At 39.2% G+C, this 20,489-nt stretch overlaps 1 protein-coding gene across 3 annotated transcripts in view; it reads left to right on the top strand.

Annotated features, from left to right (window-relative positions):
- The first annotated feature begins 435 nt into the window (after positions 1-435).
- The window catches only part of nnt (nicotinamide nucleotide transhydrogenase), a 58,109-nt gene continuing 38,055 nt past the window's right edge, over positions 436-20,489 (top strand). Inside the window, exons 1-6 of one of the 3 annotated variants that reach the window (XM_008102818.3) lie at positions 438-595; positions 6,143-6,273; positions 7,255-7,457; positions 17,062-17,291; positions 18,999-19,216; positions 20,147-20,234. In XM_008102818.3, coding sequence (XP_008101025.1) covers positions 7,307-7,457; positions 17,062-17,291; positions 18,999-19,216; positions 20,147-20,234 — 687 coding nt within the window. In that variant the 5' untranslated portion in view covers positions 438-595; positions 6,143-6,273; positions 7,255-7,306. Of the gene's footprint in view, positions 596-6,128; positions 6,274-7,254; positions 7,458-17,061; positions 17,292-18,998; positions 19,217-20,146; positions 20,235-20,489 lie in introns of those variants that run through there. The other 2 variants (XM_003216224.4, XM_062972428.1) reach the window with 2 other exon arrangements.

Here is a 20,489-nt window from a genome sequence, read left to right as displayed (position 1 = left end):
CATAGATTGGACTACAACTCCCAGAAATCCCAGCCAGTTTACCTTACCTAGGATTTCTGGAAGTTGAAGGCCAAAACATCTGGTTGAGAACCACTGCCATAGATGAAATCCTTGACTGAAACGTTTCCATCTAGGCTTCTGAAGCTGTGAATATCAGGCCTGGGCCAACTTGGGTCCTCCAAGGGGGTTTTGGACTTCAACTCCCACAATTCCTCACAGCCTCAGGCCCCTGCCTTTGCCCCCTCAGCCGCTTAAGTGGGAGTTGAAGTCCAAAACCCCCTGGAGGGCCCAAGTTGGCCCAAGCCTGATCTGCCTCAACAGGCCCATGAAGCCGAGTGGCGCATGCGCACTCCAGGGACTGCAGCGCTATGGAGCCGCCAAAGGGGCCGTCACGTGGGCGGCTCGAGATTTGCCCTCCCTCCGTCTCTCTCTCTCTTGGTCTGCGTTGCCAGAGGGCTCAAGCCCCGCCCCTTTTGGCCGGGGCCTCGCGCTGGCTTTTTTTTTTTTTGCCCCCTTTTTCCCCTTCCGTCTCGCGCCGGCTTCGGCGAGCCGGGAACAAGGTCAAGCTGCAGCAGCATTGCAAAGGCGGCAAGAGGTAGGGCGCTTGCTATTTTCTCCCTAAGACTTTTTTTGCACCCATCAAGGCTTTCCATTCAGACGCCTTTGGGTTCTGCACCCAGCAATGTGCCTTTCTTTGGGTCTCTCTCTCTGCGTCCATCCCAGGAGGGTTGATTGGGGAATCCACGGCCTGGGAAAACAAAGCCCCCGCCTCCTCCTCCTCTTCCCTTTGAACTGGAACCGGATTCAATACCATCCCCATTTTTCAAGCCCCTGCAACATTTACTCCAAATGGATACAGATCCTATGCGTTTTCCAAGTTGGGTTGGAGAAAGGGCGGGCCCTGTGTCCTCTATTCGAATCTGAACGTGTGAACGCGCGCCGTGGCGCGTGTCAGCGAGCCTCTTCTCCCCGGAGAGTCAAGAACTCCATAGTGATTTGGCCTTCGCTGCTACAAAACGAGTGGGAAGTGTTGTCATGCTTTCCCTTAGAGAAAAGGGAAGTTTTTTTTTTAGTAAAGATGACATCCCGATGGCCTTTGAGCGTTTCCTATTGTGTGGCAAAAATAATTGGGATCAGAGACAATAATTAATAAATAGTAATGCTATTGTGTGCCAGTGGGAACTATTTTTCCTCTCTCATTTCTTTCCGTTGGAATAAGACAGGCAGCAGTTGCTAAAGTCAACATTGCTGCGTGGAGGTCAAAAGAACAGTATTCGGGAAAAGGAGGATGTGACCTTGTTTGAGCCCTTCGGGATTTAAAGAGGCCCTTTTGGCATGTTTGAAAGGGTGGGATTGAGTATGAGATAGAGGCATTTGCTTATTATGGTTTCACATAATCATTGGGTGCATCAACACTAGGATGGTGGCAAAGTGTGTTAAAGCGCTGAGCTGCTGAACTTGCAGACCGAAAGATCGCAGGTTCAAATCCTAGGAGCGGAGTAAACACCCATTGTTAGCTCCAGCTCCTGCCAACCTAGCAGTTCGAAAACATGCCAATGTGAGTAGATCAATAGGTACCGCTCCGGCGGGAAGGTAATGGCGCTCCATGCAGTCATGCCAGCCACATGTCCTTGGAGGTGTCTACGGACAACACCGGCTCTTCGGCTTAGAAATGGAGATGAGCACCAACCCCTAGAGTCAGACATGACTGGACTTAACGTCAGGGGAAACCTTTACCTTATCTTTTTACCCTAGGATGCATCTACACCATTGGTTCTCAACCTGTGGGTCCCTAGGTGTTTTGACCTACAACTCCCAGAAATCCCAGCCAGTTTACCAGCTGTTAGAATTTCTGGGAGTTGAAGGCCAAAACATCTGGGGGCCCACAGGTTGAAAACCACTGACCTACACTGCAAGTAGTGTCACACAATATGACACTACTTGAACTGCCTTGACTCAATGTTATGGAAGCCTGGGTGTTGTAGCTTTTTAAGGAATTTTGCCCGCAGGTGCCTCAGCGAACTACACATTCTGGGAGGCCATAGCATTGAGCCACAGCAGTTCAAGTGATGTCAGACTGTCTCAGTTCTATAAAAAGTAGGGGAACAAGCATGAAATAAACTTGCATTAAGGTTGTGTTGTCGGAATCCCTTGGTTGCTGTGAGTTTTCCAGGCTGTATGGCCATGTTTCAGAAGCATTCTCTTCTGACGTTTCACCCACATCTATGACAGGCATCCCCAGGTCTGTTGGAAACTAGGCAAGTGTGGTTTATATATCTGTGGATTGTCCAGGGTGGGAGAAAGAAGTATCTGTTTGAGGGAAGTGTGAATGTTGGTCTACTAGAGGTCTACTCTAGCTATTAGATCTCCACTAGCTGTATCAAGAAGTCTATTCTAACTGTGTCAATAGGTCTCTGTTTGTTAGATCGCTAACCAAGTCAATAGGTCTATCGATTAGATTAGCATTGAATAGCCCTTGCAGCTTCAGAGCGTGGCTGTTTTCTGCCTGGGGGAATTTTTTGTTATGAGGTGATTAGCTGGCCCTAAGGCATTAAGGTTGTTTGAATCCTAGGGTGCATCTACATTAGTGATTCCCAAACTGTGGTCTCCCAGGTGTTTTGGACTTCAACTCCCCAAAGCCTCTGCTGTTGTAGCCAATGGACAGGGATTCTGGGAGTCAAAATCTAGAAGAGCAAAGTTTGGGGAACACTGATTTAGTAGAATGGATGCAGTTTGAGCCCTGGCTCAATGTTATGGAATACTGGGAAGTGTAGTTTTAGAATAGTGGTTCTCAACTTGTGGGTCCCCAGATGTTTTGGTCTTCAACTCCCAAAAATCCAAACAGCTGGTAAGCTGGCTGGGATTTCTGGGAGTTGTAGGTCAAAACACCTGGGGATGCACAGGTTGAGAACCACTGGTTTAGAATGTATGTAGCCTTTTCTGCTTCATCAGTCTTCAACTCTCAGGATCCCATAGCATTGAGCTAGAGCAGTTTATAAGTCGTGTCAAACTGCACCACTTCTACAGTATAGATGCACCTATTGGGTTGGAAGGGGACCACAAAGGCCATACAGTCAAACGCCCTGCTGTGCAAGAACATACAGAAGGAGATTCTGCCTTTGAGGATAGGGGAGGACCTGGCAACGAGCGTGAGACAGAACTATTTCAGCATTCAGGTTGGTTATTAAGATCCCACAAGATGTCAAAAATTGCAAGTCTGTTCTCCCGAGCTGCACCCTTGTGAAGTTAATGTGAAGTTAATGGCCAGAGGGCAACATGTGTGGCTTTGAAAGTTATCATCATCATCAACATTAAGTCAAACTTTTCTCTAGGGCCTGCTTTAAAGGAGGATTTAAGACATCTTCTTTATAAAACCCGTGGGTACTTTCTCATGAACATCTACAAGCACTTTTCTGGCCCAGATATAGTCAGAACATAGAGACTGATATTATCTACAGTTTCACGTCTTTGTGGGGCAGAAGAGGTCCTGGAATTTATCCCCTGTGTATTATCCTGGAATTTATCCCTTATGTATACTGCAGGCATGGGCAAAGTTTGACCCTCCAGGTGTTTTGGACTTCAACTCCCACAATTCCTCACAGCCTCAGGTCCCTTCCTTTCCCTCCTCAGTCGCTTAACCCTGGTGTACAGGGTTCATACTGTGATTCTGTGATTGTGTGTGGTAGTATCTCAAGTCTAGGGATTTCTGGGTTCGCTCCATTTCAGTCTGTCTTTAGGTCCTGTTATGGGAGAGAGGTGGCTTTGGCCATCTTGGTGAATGATCCACAACAGGATAGATGGGGCAGTAGGACCTTTATGGTTCTCTGGGAAGTCAGCAACTCTCAGTATTATTATTGACTATTATAGATTTCTAAGCCACCTTGCTGCAGTGGGATTTGGAGGCACGCATTTCTATGAGCGCATCTTCTACACCAAAACATTATTACATTAATTAATAAATCTTGACAGCACTTAAAGTGCCATGGGTCAGTGCTATTGAATCCTGGGATTTGTAGTTGGGCACTCTTTGGCAGATAAGACTAAAGACTTTGTTAAGCTACAACTCCCACGATCCCATAGCATTGAGCCATTAGAGCAAGGAGTACTAATTCTACAGTGTATATGCACCTTGAGGCCCCTTCCAGACTTCCCTATATCCCAGGAACTGATCCCAGATTATCTGCTTATCTCAGATTATCTGGCAGTGTAGACACATATAATCTAGTTCAAGGCAGATAATCTGGGATCTGATCCTGGGCTATAGAGTAATGTAGAATAGGCCTAAGCCTATTCCTCCTGGCGCTGAAGGACTCCTGTTTATCCTCTGTGAAGTCCCCAAGACTTCTATGTTGCCCTATGTCATTTAGCATATACATTAAACTACTCAGACTATCAGGAGTTTGGGGCTTCAGTTACACCAGCCTGTTGATGATATCCAAATTCTCATTTTTGGCCAACTTCAAGGAAACTGTTTTGTTTCCACAGCTGGTAAATTGTTAGGAATTGTGCAAGTTCAAGTCCAAAATAAATACCCGGAGAGCCAAACTTTGTCCATACCTTCCCTAATCAGTATTGATTAGATGAGGGTAAACTAGCTGAATCTTCATTTAGACATAACAGACGGAAATGTCTCTTTTAAAGTGAAAACCTTTTAATAATACGTGCTACTGTTTTTTTATTGTTGCCTTTTTAAAAGATACATTTTAAATTGTTCTTAGTTTTGCAGATTATGGTAGACCCTCCAAAAGTGGAAAAACTGCAGATGAAAAAGCATCTTTTTTTGAAAACTGAGATAACACCTTCTTTGGCACTAGTATCTTTGGTTGAGCAGATGTTAGAATGAGAGATTTTGCTAATATGTGGAAGTAGGAAACAAATAAAAACTGGCATGCGTTGAGTATATTTGTATCCAATGAATGAAAAAGAATGAAAACTTATGATGTAGACAAGGAAAAAGCAAGTATAATCAGTGGACAGAGTACATGTAAAACAAGAGTTTTGCTTTCTAGTTTCACGTGCGGTGGTTGAGAAGAACAGTTGAAATTTTGTGCCTTGGTAAGTGATTGGATAGTAGCAAGAGGTTGCATAAATTAAACTTCATGACATTGAGACAGCTTTCACAAGGCCCTCCCTTAATGAATGAACTTGACTCTAGTCGGTGATTGATAAGCCGTTGTGTCCAATCGTGTGCGATGGGTGCAAAATTATGCATAACTCTGCCTTCTGCAAAGCAACCAATTGGCACTTACTAATGAATGGGGATTTCTGCTTCTTGTGTTTCCTGCAGACGTGGTCATGCTTGGAGACTCGGGACACTAACGTCAGTTATTCATTCAAGCAAATGCTTTTATTTGCCATCTGTTTGCCTTTGAGAACTGTAGAGGTGCTGCAAATGATACGAGTTCTCTTTTTGTTTGGGGGAAGTATATTATTGCATATTTTTCAGTATCCTTTGAGTACGTGGCACAAGTCGGTCTCAGTGCTCACAGTGTTTCTATTTATAGCAGTTTCCTTAGAAACTCTGCCTGCTGGAAACTTCTGTTATTCATACATCAAGTTGGGGGAAGGATAATCTTGAAATATTATAGCTTTCTTTTAGATAATAAAAAGGAACTAGTAGGAAAAATGTTGCCTAGAGTTCATTAGACTTATGTTGTAAATGTAGTCAGGGTGATTCTGTGTTGGTTTTTCTTTGAGGTCAAGTGAGTATTTCCAGCTGCTGATTATTAATTCATTGCAGGTGACAAATTAGCTTGCCTACTCTGTGTACTTCCTATTTTGCAAAGTGTGGAATTCAGTTATTAAAATAACGGATCTTTGATTTGAACGGTTTATGTTGCAGTGAGGATATGCATGTTTACTGCACACAGCTGCTATTTTGAATTTTTCAGATGTTACTATGGTTGCAGTAAATCTAGTTAGATTGTCAATGGAAATATATCTTAATTTATAGATTGTGCATTATTAGTTAGTACCAGCATTATCAATTACTTGTATGTGCCATTGTACAGCATGTGGTATTTCGTCAAAAATCTGTGTCAAATGTTATCAACACTCTTTTTTAAAAATTCCCCTTATCGACTGTCTTTGTTTTCAAGGATGAAGACTGCAATATAGTTAGCTTGAACTTATTTATTTTCAGAGGGAAAACATCATAAAGGCAGGCAGCTGGATTTACTGAGTCTGCTAATAATGACATCTAGATCCCATTGAAAACGCTGATTAAAACCCTCATTGAATTTCATTGCTGTTGGATTGTATCGCAAACCTGTTGTAAGTCACTGGAAGATAATGATGGCATTTTTGAAAATGTAAAGTTAAAGGCTATATGATATAGAATAGATTTATGAATGTAAGATGAAGCCTTACACAGAATCAGACATGTCCACTCTGGTCATTTTGTTTAACTTTCTACTAAATTGCTGTGGAAAAACTTTCACCATGTCTAGGATAGAATAGTAATTTTTTTTAAAATTTAAATACATATTGAGCATTCTCTATCTGAAATGCTTGGTAGCAGAAATATTTTTGATTTTGCAATATTTGTATTTGCATACACTGTAAATACATACGTAATGAGATATATTGGAGATGGGATCCTTGTATAAACACGAAATTCATTTGTTTAATACGCATATTATATACATATTCTGAAAATAATTGTATATAATTTTTAAAATATTTTTGTGCATGAAACAAGATTTGTGTATATTGAAAACCAAAGTGCTATACTTCCTTAATTCTAGGATGCCCCCAAGAGAACATCTCTAAAAATGGGGTGCATCTTAAAATGTATATATAAATGAAGCTTTTTTTCCTGTTGATAGTACTGAGATTAGTGTGTGTCTTACCATCAGTGGCGTCTTAGAATCAAAGAAATACAGTATCACTATCTCATGTGGAAAATTTTAGAGTTTGGAATTCCAGATAAGGGATACTCAAGTTGTATTGCAACTAAACTATGGCACAGTATCATGACCCATATTGTATTTTTTTGTTAAACATGTTTTCCATATACATTCTTAAGATACAGAAGGTCTGGAAATGTTGCTAAATATAATTTAATTACAAAGAAAGGTTTGTGGGTCTTTTTCATTTCTCACTGATATAGGGTTGTGGATTGTGATCTTAGGTTATCAGGCACATCATTTATTTTATTTTGTTTTATTTATATACCGCTCTTCTCCCCCAGAGTTCTTAGTCTTTGGTACCATTATTTGCTGAAAATCAAACATTTTAATATGTATCCAACAGGACAGGTGTGTGGCTCTAAAGGTGTAATCCCTCTTGCTGCATCTTGGGCAACATGGCAGGCCTCCTGCGTACCGTTGTAACTAGTTGCTCCAGTCCTCTTTTCAACAATGTGATGTGCCACAAGGTCAAGACTGTGAAGACGCCATGCCTACGGACATTACGCACACACCAAGTACTCTGGTGCCAAGCACCTGTCAAGCCAGGTATGTGACTTCAATGGAAGAGATTGATTTCAAGCTCATGAGTTTGATATTGACGCACAGAAGCCACTGACTTCCTGTTCCATTTCCCCAGCATTCTATAACTTTTAAGCCCTGTTTGGACATCTACTATATGTGAGCAAGTAAATCATGATAGTTTTTTTTTCTCTTGATGCATCTTTACTTTAGAAGTACAGTAGAGTCTCACTTATCCAAGCTAAACGAGCCGGCAGAAGCTTGGATAAGCGAATATCTTGGATAATAAGGAGGGATTAAGGAAAAGCCTATTAAACATCAAATTAGGTTATGATTTTACAAATTAAGCACCAAAACATCATGTTATACAACAAATTGGACAGAAAAAGTAGTTCAATACACAGTAATGTTATGTTGTAATTACTGTATTTACGAATTTAGCACTAAAATATCATGATATATTGCAAACATTGACTACAAAAATGGCTTGGATAATCCAGAGGCTTGGATAAGCGAGACTCTAGTGTAATGAAGTTTGATGTCCCTTTAACTGTCGTGGCTCAGTGCTACGTAATCATTGGAGTTGTCCTTTGGTAAGGCACTAGGACTATTCAACAGAGAAGGCCAATGACCTTGTAGAACTGCAGCTCTTATGATTTCATAGCATTGAGCCATGGCAATTAAGGTGGTGTCAAACTGTATTAATTCCACAGTGTAATTCCTCTGTGTTGTCACTCCTCTTCCCAGGAAGAACAAGGGCCTAAAAAGAAAAACTTTCAATAATGTGTACTCTCCGTGCCATCAAGAGTTCCCATTTGCATGAAGTATTTCCAAATGTAGAAAATATTTTCCTCTTTGTGCTGTCACTATCTGCATATAACAGCTGGGGAATAGGATTACCATAGTTTAAGCCTATGCTGTATTGGACTTAAATGTGACTGTAGAATTAACTGCCATGACTCAATGCTATGGAATCAAGGGAGATACAGTTTTATAAAAGTTTTAACCTTCTTTATCTGATAGTGTTAATGCCTTACAAAACTACAACTTCCAGGATTCTATAGCATTCAGCCATAGGAGTTAAAGTGGCGTCATACTGCATTAATTCTACAGTGCAGATGCATCATAGAAGAAAGAAAACAAGGTGGGGTCTGAGCCAAATATACTGTCAACTTGGCTAAAATATTAGAGTCAGTGTTGCTATGTGCAGACAGCTGGTTGAATATTCATTCTAAGAATGAGTTTAAACATATTTCTTCACATATAAATTAATAAATGCTGTGTTCTTTTTTTGGGGGGGGGATGTATTACACTTTTGGGATTAATTCCTATTACTACAGCGCTTTCATTTACACTTACGATGAAATGGTTCCTCACTGATCAAGATCATGCTGTGGATTGAAATGTATCCTCTGTGTCCTTGTAATGTAGCAATGCTCTGTTGGAATGCACCCTGCCTAGATTTGCTAATGGAAAAAAGTGTTAGTTACTGTATTGTACATCGGAAATGCATGTGTAACTGGCCTTTCAGTTAGTAAAATTCCCAGAAGAAATAATGTTTTTTTTAAACTGAGTGCTTTTTTTTTTACTATTGCTCGTCAGTCTGTGACAAATTAGATAACCCCAAGCAAGTACGCTGATAAAATATTTGCTAGCTACAGCAACATTTTTGACATATTTTGCTCTATATAGACCACATGGTCTACACTTTGTAGGGTATAACTTAGTTTGTAGTAGCAGAATTTCATGGAACATATTCTAGATACTTGCTGCACTTTTACCTACCTGAACATACTTCTTTATGTGGAACCTAGGAGTTTGATAGTCCATCTTAATCATTAACCCTAACCCAAACTCATCCTTGTTACTCTTTGTCAATCTCTGGACTTCTCCAACTGTCTCTATTTGGTTGCCTCATTTAGACTATGAGCCCACGAGTCAAGAAACTATAATTATTTTTGTAGTGAAGTACTGTTGATAATCTTAATAGTGTTAAATATATAGCATTAGCTCATTAAAAGATGTATGTAAATGTGCACTGCAGAAATGTTCTTGGATTTGTGTATGTGTTAGGCAGATTTTTAAAAAATAATTGAGGAAATTGGTGATATTGGGGGGTGGGGGATGTTCCCTCCTTACAGTTTAGTGAGGACCCTCAAAACCTGCTCCAGAAGGCTAGGAAACCTCCCAGTGTAGAGTTTGTGCAGGCTGAAGGGAAGAAAGTACTGTTTTCCTAGTGGTTATTATCTCTTTGTCACAATGCTGTAAATAAGTCACAATGACCTTCCTGCAATGCTTCTTGGAGATGCTAATTATTTTTATCATATCTTAAATTGGAATCAGTGGCAGGACCCTTGTGATGGTATTCCTGAATACATTATTTGTTTTGTTACATTAACATTACTTTGATAACATAAATGCGTAATTGAATAAAGAAGCAAAGGAGTAAGTACAGTATCTGTAAAAATTGTTGATAGACTTGTCCTGATTATGTCATTGCAGGTGCTGAGGTTTACTGTGGCTTTGAAAATTTTAATTTGCAACTATACATTCATTAACTGCTATTTTTGCTCATTTGAGATGTGTGTGAGATGTATAGTGTTTAACATTTTGAAAACACACTTAGTGGCCTTACAGCAGCTGTTCTCAGCCATATACCATCCAGATTTATTAAACTGCATCCCTTATAGTTTGTGTCAGATATGTAGAATAGCATTTCAGGATTTCAGCAAGTCGAAGAGACTTGTATATGTTTTCACAGTTTTGGGCAAATTATTTACTTTACTATCCATCTAATGTTTAAATAAAAATTATGTTTTTTAAAAAAAAAATCATGGACTATAACATTAAAAAGGTTTCCCCTTGACATTAAGTCTAGTCGAGTCCGACTCTGGGGTGTGGTGCTCATCTCCATTTTTGAGTCAAAGAGTCGGCATTTTCTGTAGACGCCTCCTAGGTCATGTGACCGGCATGACTGCATGGAGCGCCGTTACCTTCACGCCAAAGTGGTACCTATTGGTCTACTCACATTTGCATGTTTTCGAACTGCTAGGTTGGCAGAAGCTGGGGCTAACAACGGGAGCTCACCCTGCTCCTTGGATTTGAACTGCCGAATTTTCAGTGAGCAAGTTCTGTAGCTCAGTGGTTTAATCCGCTATACCACCGCAGCCCCTGACTATAGCATTAGAGTGCATTTCAGAGGAGGTTCAGGGCAAATTACTTCTGAGTAGTCCTTGCATAAGAAAAACTCAATGAAATGCCTCGCCATAAGTTAATAAGCTTCTTGTAGGCACATATACATGTATATATATTTTGTAATATTGAAATATTGAAGCTTTACACATGAAACTTTATGACATATTTTCTCACGCGGTAGAGCATTTGCACGAGTCCATGTCACAAGATTTTTTATTCATATATCCGTTGGATAGGAAAATCCTAGTATTCCTGGTAATGAAATTAGTTTAGATGAAGTTGCCATGGGAGATCAGGAAGTGACTATGGAATACTGAGGAGGCACAAAATCTGCTTGAGTTGCTCTCTGCAAAATTCTTTAGGTTGAATAATAGTTAAGATTTCTCTGTAAAAGGAAATCCAGTTTTCCTTGAAAAGCACTTTTGTGTGGTCTGTGTGGAATGAAAGAGATTTTCATCTGATTAAGTCACTGAAAGCTATGTTTCTCCTTCTGTTCAGTTTGTTTACAGACAACTTTCCATTTAGTTTGGCAATAGGCAGGAGGAAGCAGAACAGTGACATTGCATGACTAAGAACAGTTCCCTGGAATGTCTGTGAAGGGAAAGAAATCAAAGCTAGAAGGTTAATTGATCCTGTTGCTTTCTTGTAACATCCCATATTTTAAGGGAGATATGTTGGAAGTAATATCACATAGTTCAGTAGTCCAACAATTATGGCAACCCATCTTTAACAAAAGGCTATTCTGAGCCGCTCATGGTAAGAGAAAATGGGTATAGGTTGAGTATCCATTATCTGAAATTTTTGGGACAAGCAGTGTTTTTGGTTTAGGATTTTGGCATAGCTGTACTCCACATTTTCAGTTTTGATATTTGCAGATTTGATTATTCATGAATTTTGTTAAAATGTTCTCTCTGGGAATCTCTAGATTCTCTAGTATGACTGTGGTTAACTTCCTCCAGTCATGCTGTAGGACTTAGAGATTTTTAAGAGAATACCTGTCTAGGATAATTTCTAGTTCTTCAGAGAGATTATATAGCAATTTTCCTGCATCAGTTGACCATAGAGTTTTACTAGAAGACCTAGAAATTCCTTGAGAGGTTTTCTCTCAGATTCTTTTGAATTTTGGAATTCTGGATATAGGATGCTCAACTTGTATCAACTAATATAGACTACTTTGTACTTTGTGAATCATTCACAGAACACCTTGACTTGGCTGATTCCTCCTCAGCTATTATATAGTCTACCTCATTTGCTCTTCCCAACTCAAGTCATCCAGAATAATTTAAGTTATCCATTCCCCAGCCTGAAAACCTCCAGATGCATTGGAGTACCATTGTCATAATCAGTAAGTACTGGGTTGGAGAAAGTTGTTATGGTGGTTTGTGGGATTTATAGGCTGTTAGCTGGAGGAAAGCATCTTAGAACCCATTCCATCTGAATTGTTCCCTCTGCTCCACAGTGTCCTTTTCAGGGATGGATTCTAGAAGGGTCAGACAATTAGGGAGGCAAGAAGCAGTGTTGGCCCCAATAAAGGCTGCACTTTTCTCTACACAAGGCCATATGGTTGACATTTACCAGTGAGCATGAATGGTGACTTATGGTCAGTTCTGGGACTTCCTTATATTTAGCAATAGGAGAAAATGTGATGAATTTCTATCCTTTAATAGGCTCAATGTGCCAAGTTGAATTGCATAACAAACTCGTGTAAATGCCATTTTTGTGCTCTCATACTTCCCATATGTATCCCAGTATATTCTTGCACTATATGTTTTATTTCATTAGCCAGCCTGTTCACTGAATAATAATGTGGCTCTCTAACTCAGTTATATTTAGAGACCCAGCATGAATGTTGGATTAGGACTCCGGGAAACCAGGATCTGAATCTGTGCTTGGCCATGAAAACTCACTGCGTGATCTTTGGCAAGTGACATTCTTTCAGCCTTAGAGGAAGGCAATGCGAAATCCCCTCTGAACAAAACTTCCCAAGAAACCCCTGTGACATGTTCACTATAAGATCACCACAAATCAGAAATAACTTGAAGGCATAAAGCAAAAAAAAAACCCCTCAATTATTAGCGCAGTAGACAAAGTTCGTAACTGCCAAGGCAGAAACCAAAAAGCATTTTGCTTAACACGTTATCAGAATAATGATCCCTGGTTTTGTATAGGAAATTATATTTAGACTATGTTTAAACTCACTGCTTTTGACCTTTTTAGATATCATTGTAGTGATATGTGTGTCTATGTGTTCCATAACACAAGATTTGTGTCTTACTCTTTTTCTGTGCTTCTCATTGTACTCTTTTGTCTTCATTTCACCTCCCTTCATCAGGCTCTTTCCTGTCTCCCTGCAGAACTCTGAGAAAAGGTGACCAGCTTCTTCTGAAGCTGTTGGTAGAGTAAGTTGGCTAATAGGTATATATATTTTCCTGATTTATTTTGCACTTTAGCAATAGTGTAGTTTTTGTATTAGCCTCTTTCCTAAACCTTTCAGACTGCAATCCCAACTTACTGCCTAGTAATCAATGAAATTTACTTTTGAGTAAGCATGCTTCATTTGAACTGTTGGTTACTATCATGAATAGCCCATCTTCATTTTTGGAGGACCATTAAAATGTGCATGAAGATGAAGCCAAAAATTGCTCCATTCTTTCAGTTGTTTCTAGTACCCAGTTTTCTATGCTGTACTGTTTAACATTTCTGGAAAACTGCTCAAGATTTAAAGAGGTTGACTGCTGAAACTAGAAAACCCTCCACAATCTCTTAATTCTGTCTGTTGACATTAAAAGAGCTTTTTATTCGTCAGTTTTTTTTGGGGCTGCTATTTAGATGAGGAAAGACCTTTGCTCTGCAGGCTGATGGAGGGAGAAAGGACTAAGCAAGAATAAATTTTCAACAACTCAGTTTAGCTGCTAATTGTGTTCCTAAAAGTATCCAAAGTAGCTTTTTCCATAGCACTAAAGTGGTCTTAGTTTTTGATGCCATGCACAAACTGAAATTGAATATTGTGGCAGAGAAATGATTGCTTCAACTTTGTATTAGGTACATTTGTAAATAAATGTTTCTTGGCAGCATATTCAGGAGTCCAGACAGTCTCTCTGAGACACTGCTATAGAACAAGAGCTGGGAGGCTAGTGTCATGAATGTTGCTGAGTAAAGTGAACAAGACCCAGCTAACTAAATCATACTGTACAATTTGAGGCTAAGCATGCTTCTTGAGAAGTAAATTTCATTGAGGTCATTGAGTTTTACTCCTAGGTACATGGGTGTATGCATGCAGTCTTTTTTTTTAAGTCAGTGTGTGCATATAGTCATTTGCTTATATTTGTGCATTGAGCAATGTTAAACTAGAATAGATTTTTCTGTTTATTAGAATATGATAAGAAATAAATACCCAATGTACCAAGCTCCCTGGAGCTTACTCAGGATGAACTTTAAGCCTGTCTTGGGCCTGCTAACCAGTGGTAGTACATTTCTCCACATGTATGAATAGATTATGATTTTTGGGTAATACAGGTTGAGCATCCCTAACCCAGAAGTACAGAATGCTCCAAATTTTGAAACTTTTTGTTGACAGCCACCCAGTACCATCAGTCTCTCCACTCTTATGTCTCATACACAAGTAGCGAATGGAGACACAAGGCTGAGAGAGACGTGAAGATATGTGAAATGGCAGGAGACATTGATTCATACCAAGAAGCATACTTGGATCCTTGTCATTTCAGAGATATTTAAAATAAATAAATACATCCAAAGCACTCCTGGTCCTATATTTTCATTAAGGAATACTCAACGTGTATTAGCTTGGTTTCCTTGGAAGGAGTGAGCAAGGGATCACTGAGGAAGAGTTTTAAGTTCAGGTTGAGGTTTGTGGTGGTGGGATGTTGGGCATTGGAGTTTGGAGAAGGGGTATATATGAAAGGGGTTTAAAATCTGGATGAGGCTTCAGTAGGAAGTTGGGGAGTGGAGCAATGGAGGAAAGAGTTTAAAATCTGGATGAGGCTTCGATGGAAACATGGGGAAGGGAGCGAGTGGACTTCCACTGTCAGAAGGATGATGGTGGAACGGGTGAAAAGCAGCATGATTGGGGCGAAAAAGTGGAGCTAATAAAGCAGTAGCTACAATTATGCAAATAATAAATTTTACCTTCGTGAAATCTGTACCTTAGTGCAGTTGTCTTCTAAACGGATAGTTTTCTGTGATGTTAATCATATAAAACCCTTGCTGTTGCAAGAGAGGTTTCTTTTTTGTTTATTTATTTATGGGATTATTTCTACCTATTCCATGTTGTAAGGTCTCTAGGGAAGTTTAAAAAAAATAGATGTGCTTGATCACCATGGTCCAGAACTATGCATATCTTTATAGTGACCTTCATTATTCTGTGATTGAGTATTTGTAGAAGATGGGGAGGGGAAGACAATTGTTAAGTCCATTATGGGTTTTGTTCCAAATTGCCGTTTTTCTTTACATGAGAGAATAAATGCATGGAAGAAATGATCATGGTATTCCGGGATTAGTAGCACGTGGATGTATGTGTGTGAGAGAAAGAGAAAAATAAAGAGAGAAATTGTTTTGCAACATCCATGACTTATACAGTAGAAACTGTTCTGCTGTAAAACATCCTTGTGGCAGTAAAATATGACCTTGTGAGAGCCGCACCAATGTTCATTTAAAACGAAAGACACTGTAATTGGCCTCCCAACAAGTTCCTGGACTTTTTGTAAGACCTCTCTTCAGTAAAAGGGGAAAAAGACTTGTCCAAAGAGTTGTAAAATGACTGTAAAAATATTTGTACTTAAAATACTATGCAAATGAAAGTTAAAAAAGTAAATAAAAAGAATAATCCACAATGTACTGTTCAATAATAATAATAATAATAATAATAATAATAATAATAATAATAATAGGTAATCTTTATTTATATCCCGCTTTTTCCCAAGAAGGGACCCAAACCAGCTTCCAACGTACAAAATACAGTACAAGATCAACAGCAATCAAACACTTATATAACACATTAAACCATAAATAAATAAATAAATAAGCATTTTAAACTGTGTACATTATTATGGTGTCTCGTCAGGTCATATTGCACTTCGCTCTTCTCAATAATGGTTAACCTTCCTGTCACTTCAGTCTAGGTTTCTTCACTGAAGGCTTGCCTAAACAGAAAAGGTTTCAGTTGTTTTTTTAAAGATGGCAGAGAGGGAGCTGTTTTAATCTCCTTGGAGAGGGTATTCCAAAGGCTTGGGGTGGCCACTAAGAAGGCCCTCTCTCTTGTCACCGCCAATCATGTTTGAGATGGTGGCAGAGGCGAGAGTAGGGCCGCTCCTGATGATCTTAGTGATTGGGCAGGTTGGTATGAAGGGATGTGGTCGGATAGGTAAGTTGGACTTGAACCGTTTAGGGCTTTAAAGGTCAAAACTAGCACCTTAAATCGGGCTTGGAAACAAATTGGCAGCCAGTGCAGGTGCTGAAGCAATGCAGTGGTGCACTTCCTGGGTCCAGCATCTGTAAGTAATCTGGCTGCAGCTCTCTGGAGTAGTTGAAGTTTACGGGCAGCTCCACGTAGAGCCCTTTACAGTAGTCTAGATGGTATGTAACCAATACATGGACCACCATGGCCAAATCTGGCTGGGATTTGCCTTGTTCAAGATAGGAATATATACAGATGCTTTAAAAATAAACCACTAGTACAGATAGTCTCCCGAGTTCCAAACATCCATATTGCAAATAATTCATAGTTAAGAATGGGAGCAAGACAACAGAAAGAGAGAAACCTACATCTTGGAAGGGAAATTTACTCCTGAAAGAGTTATCATGAGGAAAAAGTGCCTCAACTGAAGTTTTCTCACCAATCCCTGCTTTCACAACAAGCCAACTTTTTCAAAATCCAGTTATCACAGGGACAGAAAGTGAGGCGAAATCTTCTGGACAGGGAAACAGACAGCATCACAGAGGTGTTAACCCTTCCCTATGCTATCAAAAATCCAATGTATATTTTTGGCTGTAGTCACACTTCAAAAATGTACCTGTACATACTTACATACAAATTCAATTCATGAACAAACCTTCAGAAACTATCTTGTTCATAACTTGGGGACTGCCTGTACTTGGTTCAAACCACCTCTTTCTGTGTAAAGAGCCTTTTGCATTGTACAGTCAGCCCTACATAACCGTGGATTCTGTATCCATAGATGCAGTCATCACAGGTTTGATAATATTTTTAAAAAATTCCAAAAAGCATAACCTCTACTTTGCTATTTTACACAAGGGGCATTGTTTTATTACACCGTTGTATATAATGGGACTTGAGCAACCTTGGATTTTGGTATCCACAGGGATTCTGGAACCAAACCTCAGGGGATAATGAGCTTATCATTTCTTAAAGATTTTACAGCTGATAGAGTAACCACATTTTGTTTCTCTGTGTTCACAGGTATTCCTTATAAGCAGGTGACTGTGGGCGTTCCTAAGGAGATATTTCAGAATGAGAAAAGGGTTGCCCTGTCACCAGCTGGAGTCCAAGCTTTGGTTAAGCAAGGTTTTAATGTCATCGTGGAATCAAATGCAGGAGAAGCTTCCAAATTCTCTGATGACCATTATAAAGAGGCAGGGGCACAGATCCAAGGAACGGAGGAAGTTTTGGCTTCTGATTTAGTTGTCAAAGTAATGATTATTCTTCTGTTATTGTTCTATCACATGACCGCACTGTTTCCCTAGATGTTTTTAAGATGGGAAAATAACAGTGTAGTACATGGAAAGCAATCCACAGTACTTAAGGTACTGAATATGACCTTGCTGTTTGTGGATCAAATGTAAGGTATCTATATTGAGTTTTCATTAGAGACTGAAAGGGCATTTTAAAACATTTGAATCAGCAATGAATCACTTGTAGAATCCTAGATGCGACAAGATTCTTTGCTATGGGGCTTTTCTGAACAAAATTCATCATGTGGAAATGGGGGCAATAATGGGATTTGCTATGCAGGACACTTATTGTTGCACATAAAATTGGTTTCTCTGGGCCGCAAATGAAATTTTTGTGCAGTAATATGTTTTCTTGCATAGAAAATCTTGTTTTATGGATTTTTCCTTCTTTGGAATAAGTTCTAATTAGTAAATATACTTCTTGCACTGCTGAGAAAATTCTATGAATACTTGCTAGTGGAAAAGAATAGTTGCAACGATTACATCAATAGTTTGTATTGTGTGGACAGGAATGACCCTAACTTTAAATATTTTATTCACATTTATGTTTTAATATTTAACTGAATAAATACAAATATGTACCGTTGTCTTTAATTACACATTTCAGTTGCTTTTACTGGCCCTTTTTATTAACTATTAGCATTTGTGCTAAACATGAACAGTATCCATAAATATTAACAGTAGGGTTTCCTTGGATATTTCATGCCAGAAAGTGAGCTAGCAAATTCTTATCTACAATGGGGGTCAAAATTTTACCCACCCCCAATTTGCCCACCTGGGTCTTGTTCCAAACAGGGCACTTTCTAGTTTACTGTTATGTTTAAAAATCATTCATATATATCCTAATTTCAGCTTGTCTGATATATATCTGGGCAGTAGTCTCCAGTATTTAAGTAGAACTAACCTGCTTTACACGATGATGGTTACAATTGCTTGAATATTCAAAGAAGTACCATATATACTCATGTATAAATCAACTTCATGTACAAGTTAATCTCATGTTTAAATTGAGGGCAAGTTTTCAATCAAAATTATGCATTTTGATATCTTCTGTAAGTAGAGGGTCACTCCTTAGAGAAGAGAAAACACCAGCCCCATTTCAGGACTAGTTGTTCCTTCCCTAGTCAAAAGACCTTTTCCTACTCTACTCTGAGGATGGGATGGTTTCCCTTTTAAATTAAAATATTAACTCTTATTATAAAACAGAATCATCACCTTTTCTGAGTAGTGTGGAAGGCAAGAGCTTAGTTTGTATCATGAAAACTGAAAAACATTAAAAAGAAGTGTCAAAAGGCCATTGCTATTGTGAATTCAAAAAGCAATACTGTAGCAGAGAGAATAGAAGGAGTCAGTGTTTGTCTTTAGGTTCTCCTGAGATGGACTAAGCATTGCCTTTTGTCATTCTACTCAGAGAAGGTCATTTTTGGATTCAAATTTCCACACGTATACATGCGTATATAAGTATTTCATTTATGTGTATTTTATTTACAGAAGTTATCTGTTTTTTGTGTACAGCTCACACAAATGTAGTATAAAACTGGTTAAAATTACTTAAAAAATTAAAACTTGTGTTTTATTTACATTTAATATGTGCACTTAACTGGTGCCTATTTTTTAACCAACTGTGTTCCAAAATTGTTTGACATGCTTATTGTTCCCATCCAGGTGAGGGCTCCTATGCTTAATCCTGCCCTTGGTGTGCATGAAGCAGATCTGTTTAAATCACCCAGTACCCTAATTAGCTTTATCTACCCAGCTCAAAACCCAGATCTTCTGAATAAGCTATCAGAAAGAAAAACTACTGTCTTGGCTATGGATCAAGTTCCACGTGTGACCATTGCTCAGGGATATGATGCTCTCAGCTCCATGGCCAACATTGCTGGGTATGGAACTACAGTGTTTTTTAACCATCTGTAACGTAGTACCAGGAAAATATAGAGTGGGATGCAAAATCCAAACAAGGGTGTGTTTGATTTGAGAGAATAGCATAAGGAAATCATTGTGGTCAGCTCTTGCACATGGGTTATAGTAGCAAGGGAGTGTGGTCAAGTCAAATAGTCAAGATGAAAGCTATATACCTGGAAAATTATTTAAGAAGTATTTAAGTGTTTGATTTCAGGAATCTAAAGTCTGATAGGTTTTTTAAATTTAAAATTCATGCTCCTCTTTAAAACAACAAGGACAACTGAGTTGTGGACAAAATGGAGATATTAGCTGGAGCTGTGAGGTGATTTATGGTTTTCTGGTTGCTTTCCTAATCAGAGTCATTTCCAAAGTTTCATTTGCGCTAATTGACTACGTTCAGTTCAGCCAGCCACAGCACTGTTGTGTTAAGGCTTTGGGCTCATTTTTGTGATAAAGGAGAAGAGATGAAGTGTAAAAAGTTAGTAAGGGGTCAATTTGGTGTAATGATTATTGTGCTGGGCTGGGATTTGGAAGACCCAGGTTGCAGTCCTCCTGAAACATTAAACTTGTTGTGAATATTTCTTTGTTAGCATAATTGGTTTTACAGGGTTGTTGTGTTTTTTGTTATGTGCTTTCAACATCTGACAACCCTGAGGTAATCCTATCATAGGCTTTTACTGACAAGATTTATTCAGAGGGGGTTGCCTTTATCTGAGAATGAGAAAGAGTGATTTGCCCAAGGTTATTCAGTGGGTGCCTATGGCTAACCCTAGTCTCTAGAGTCAAAGTCCAATAGCCAAACCACAGCAGGCTGGTTCTCACAGCTGACTGTCCTGCCTGTCATTCAGGAAATGTAGGGTTAAGAAACTGTAGCAATGACTTATGTTCTCTCTTGCTTTTTCTGACAGTTACAAGGCTGTTGTGCTAGCAGCCAATCACTTTGGTCGTTTTTTCACGGGTCAGATCACAGCAGCTGGGAAAGTCCCTCCAGCTAAGGTACGTGAGAGAAGAATGATTTGCTAGCCATAGGTTAGTAGGTACAGCCATCAGGTGAAAAAGCCCATTCTTATATTTTAATTATGGCAATTCAACCTACAGAATTCCCATTAATTTCACAAGAATTTCTTAGGCAAGGAATATTCAGAGGTGGTTTTGTTAGTTCCTTCCTCTGAAATATATTTGGTGGTTTAAAGAAAGCCTTTGAGGACAGCCCTGTGCATTCATAGTTATACTTAACAATATGCTCTACAT

This window comes from Anolis carolinensis, chromosome 2, assembly GCF_035594765.1.
Source record: "Anolis carolinensis isolate JA03-04 chromosome 2, rAnoCar3.1.pri, whole genome shotgun sequence".
NCBI lineage: Eukaryota > Metazoa > Chordata > Lepidosauria > Squamata > Dactyloidae > Anolis > Anolis carolinensis.
Note: the sequence above shows the minus strand (reverse complement) of the source record. Positions and strands in the feature narration are given on the sequence as shown.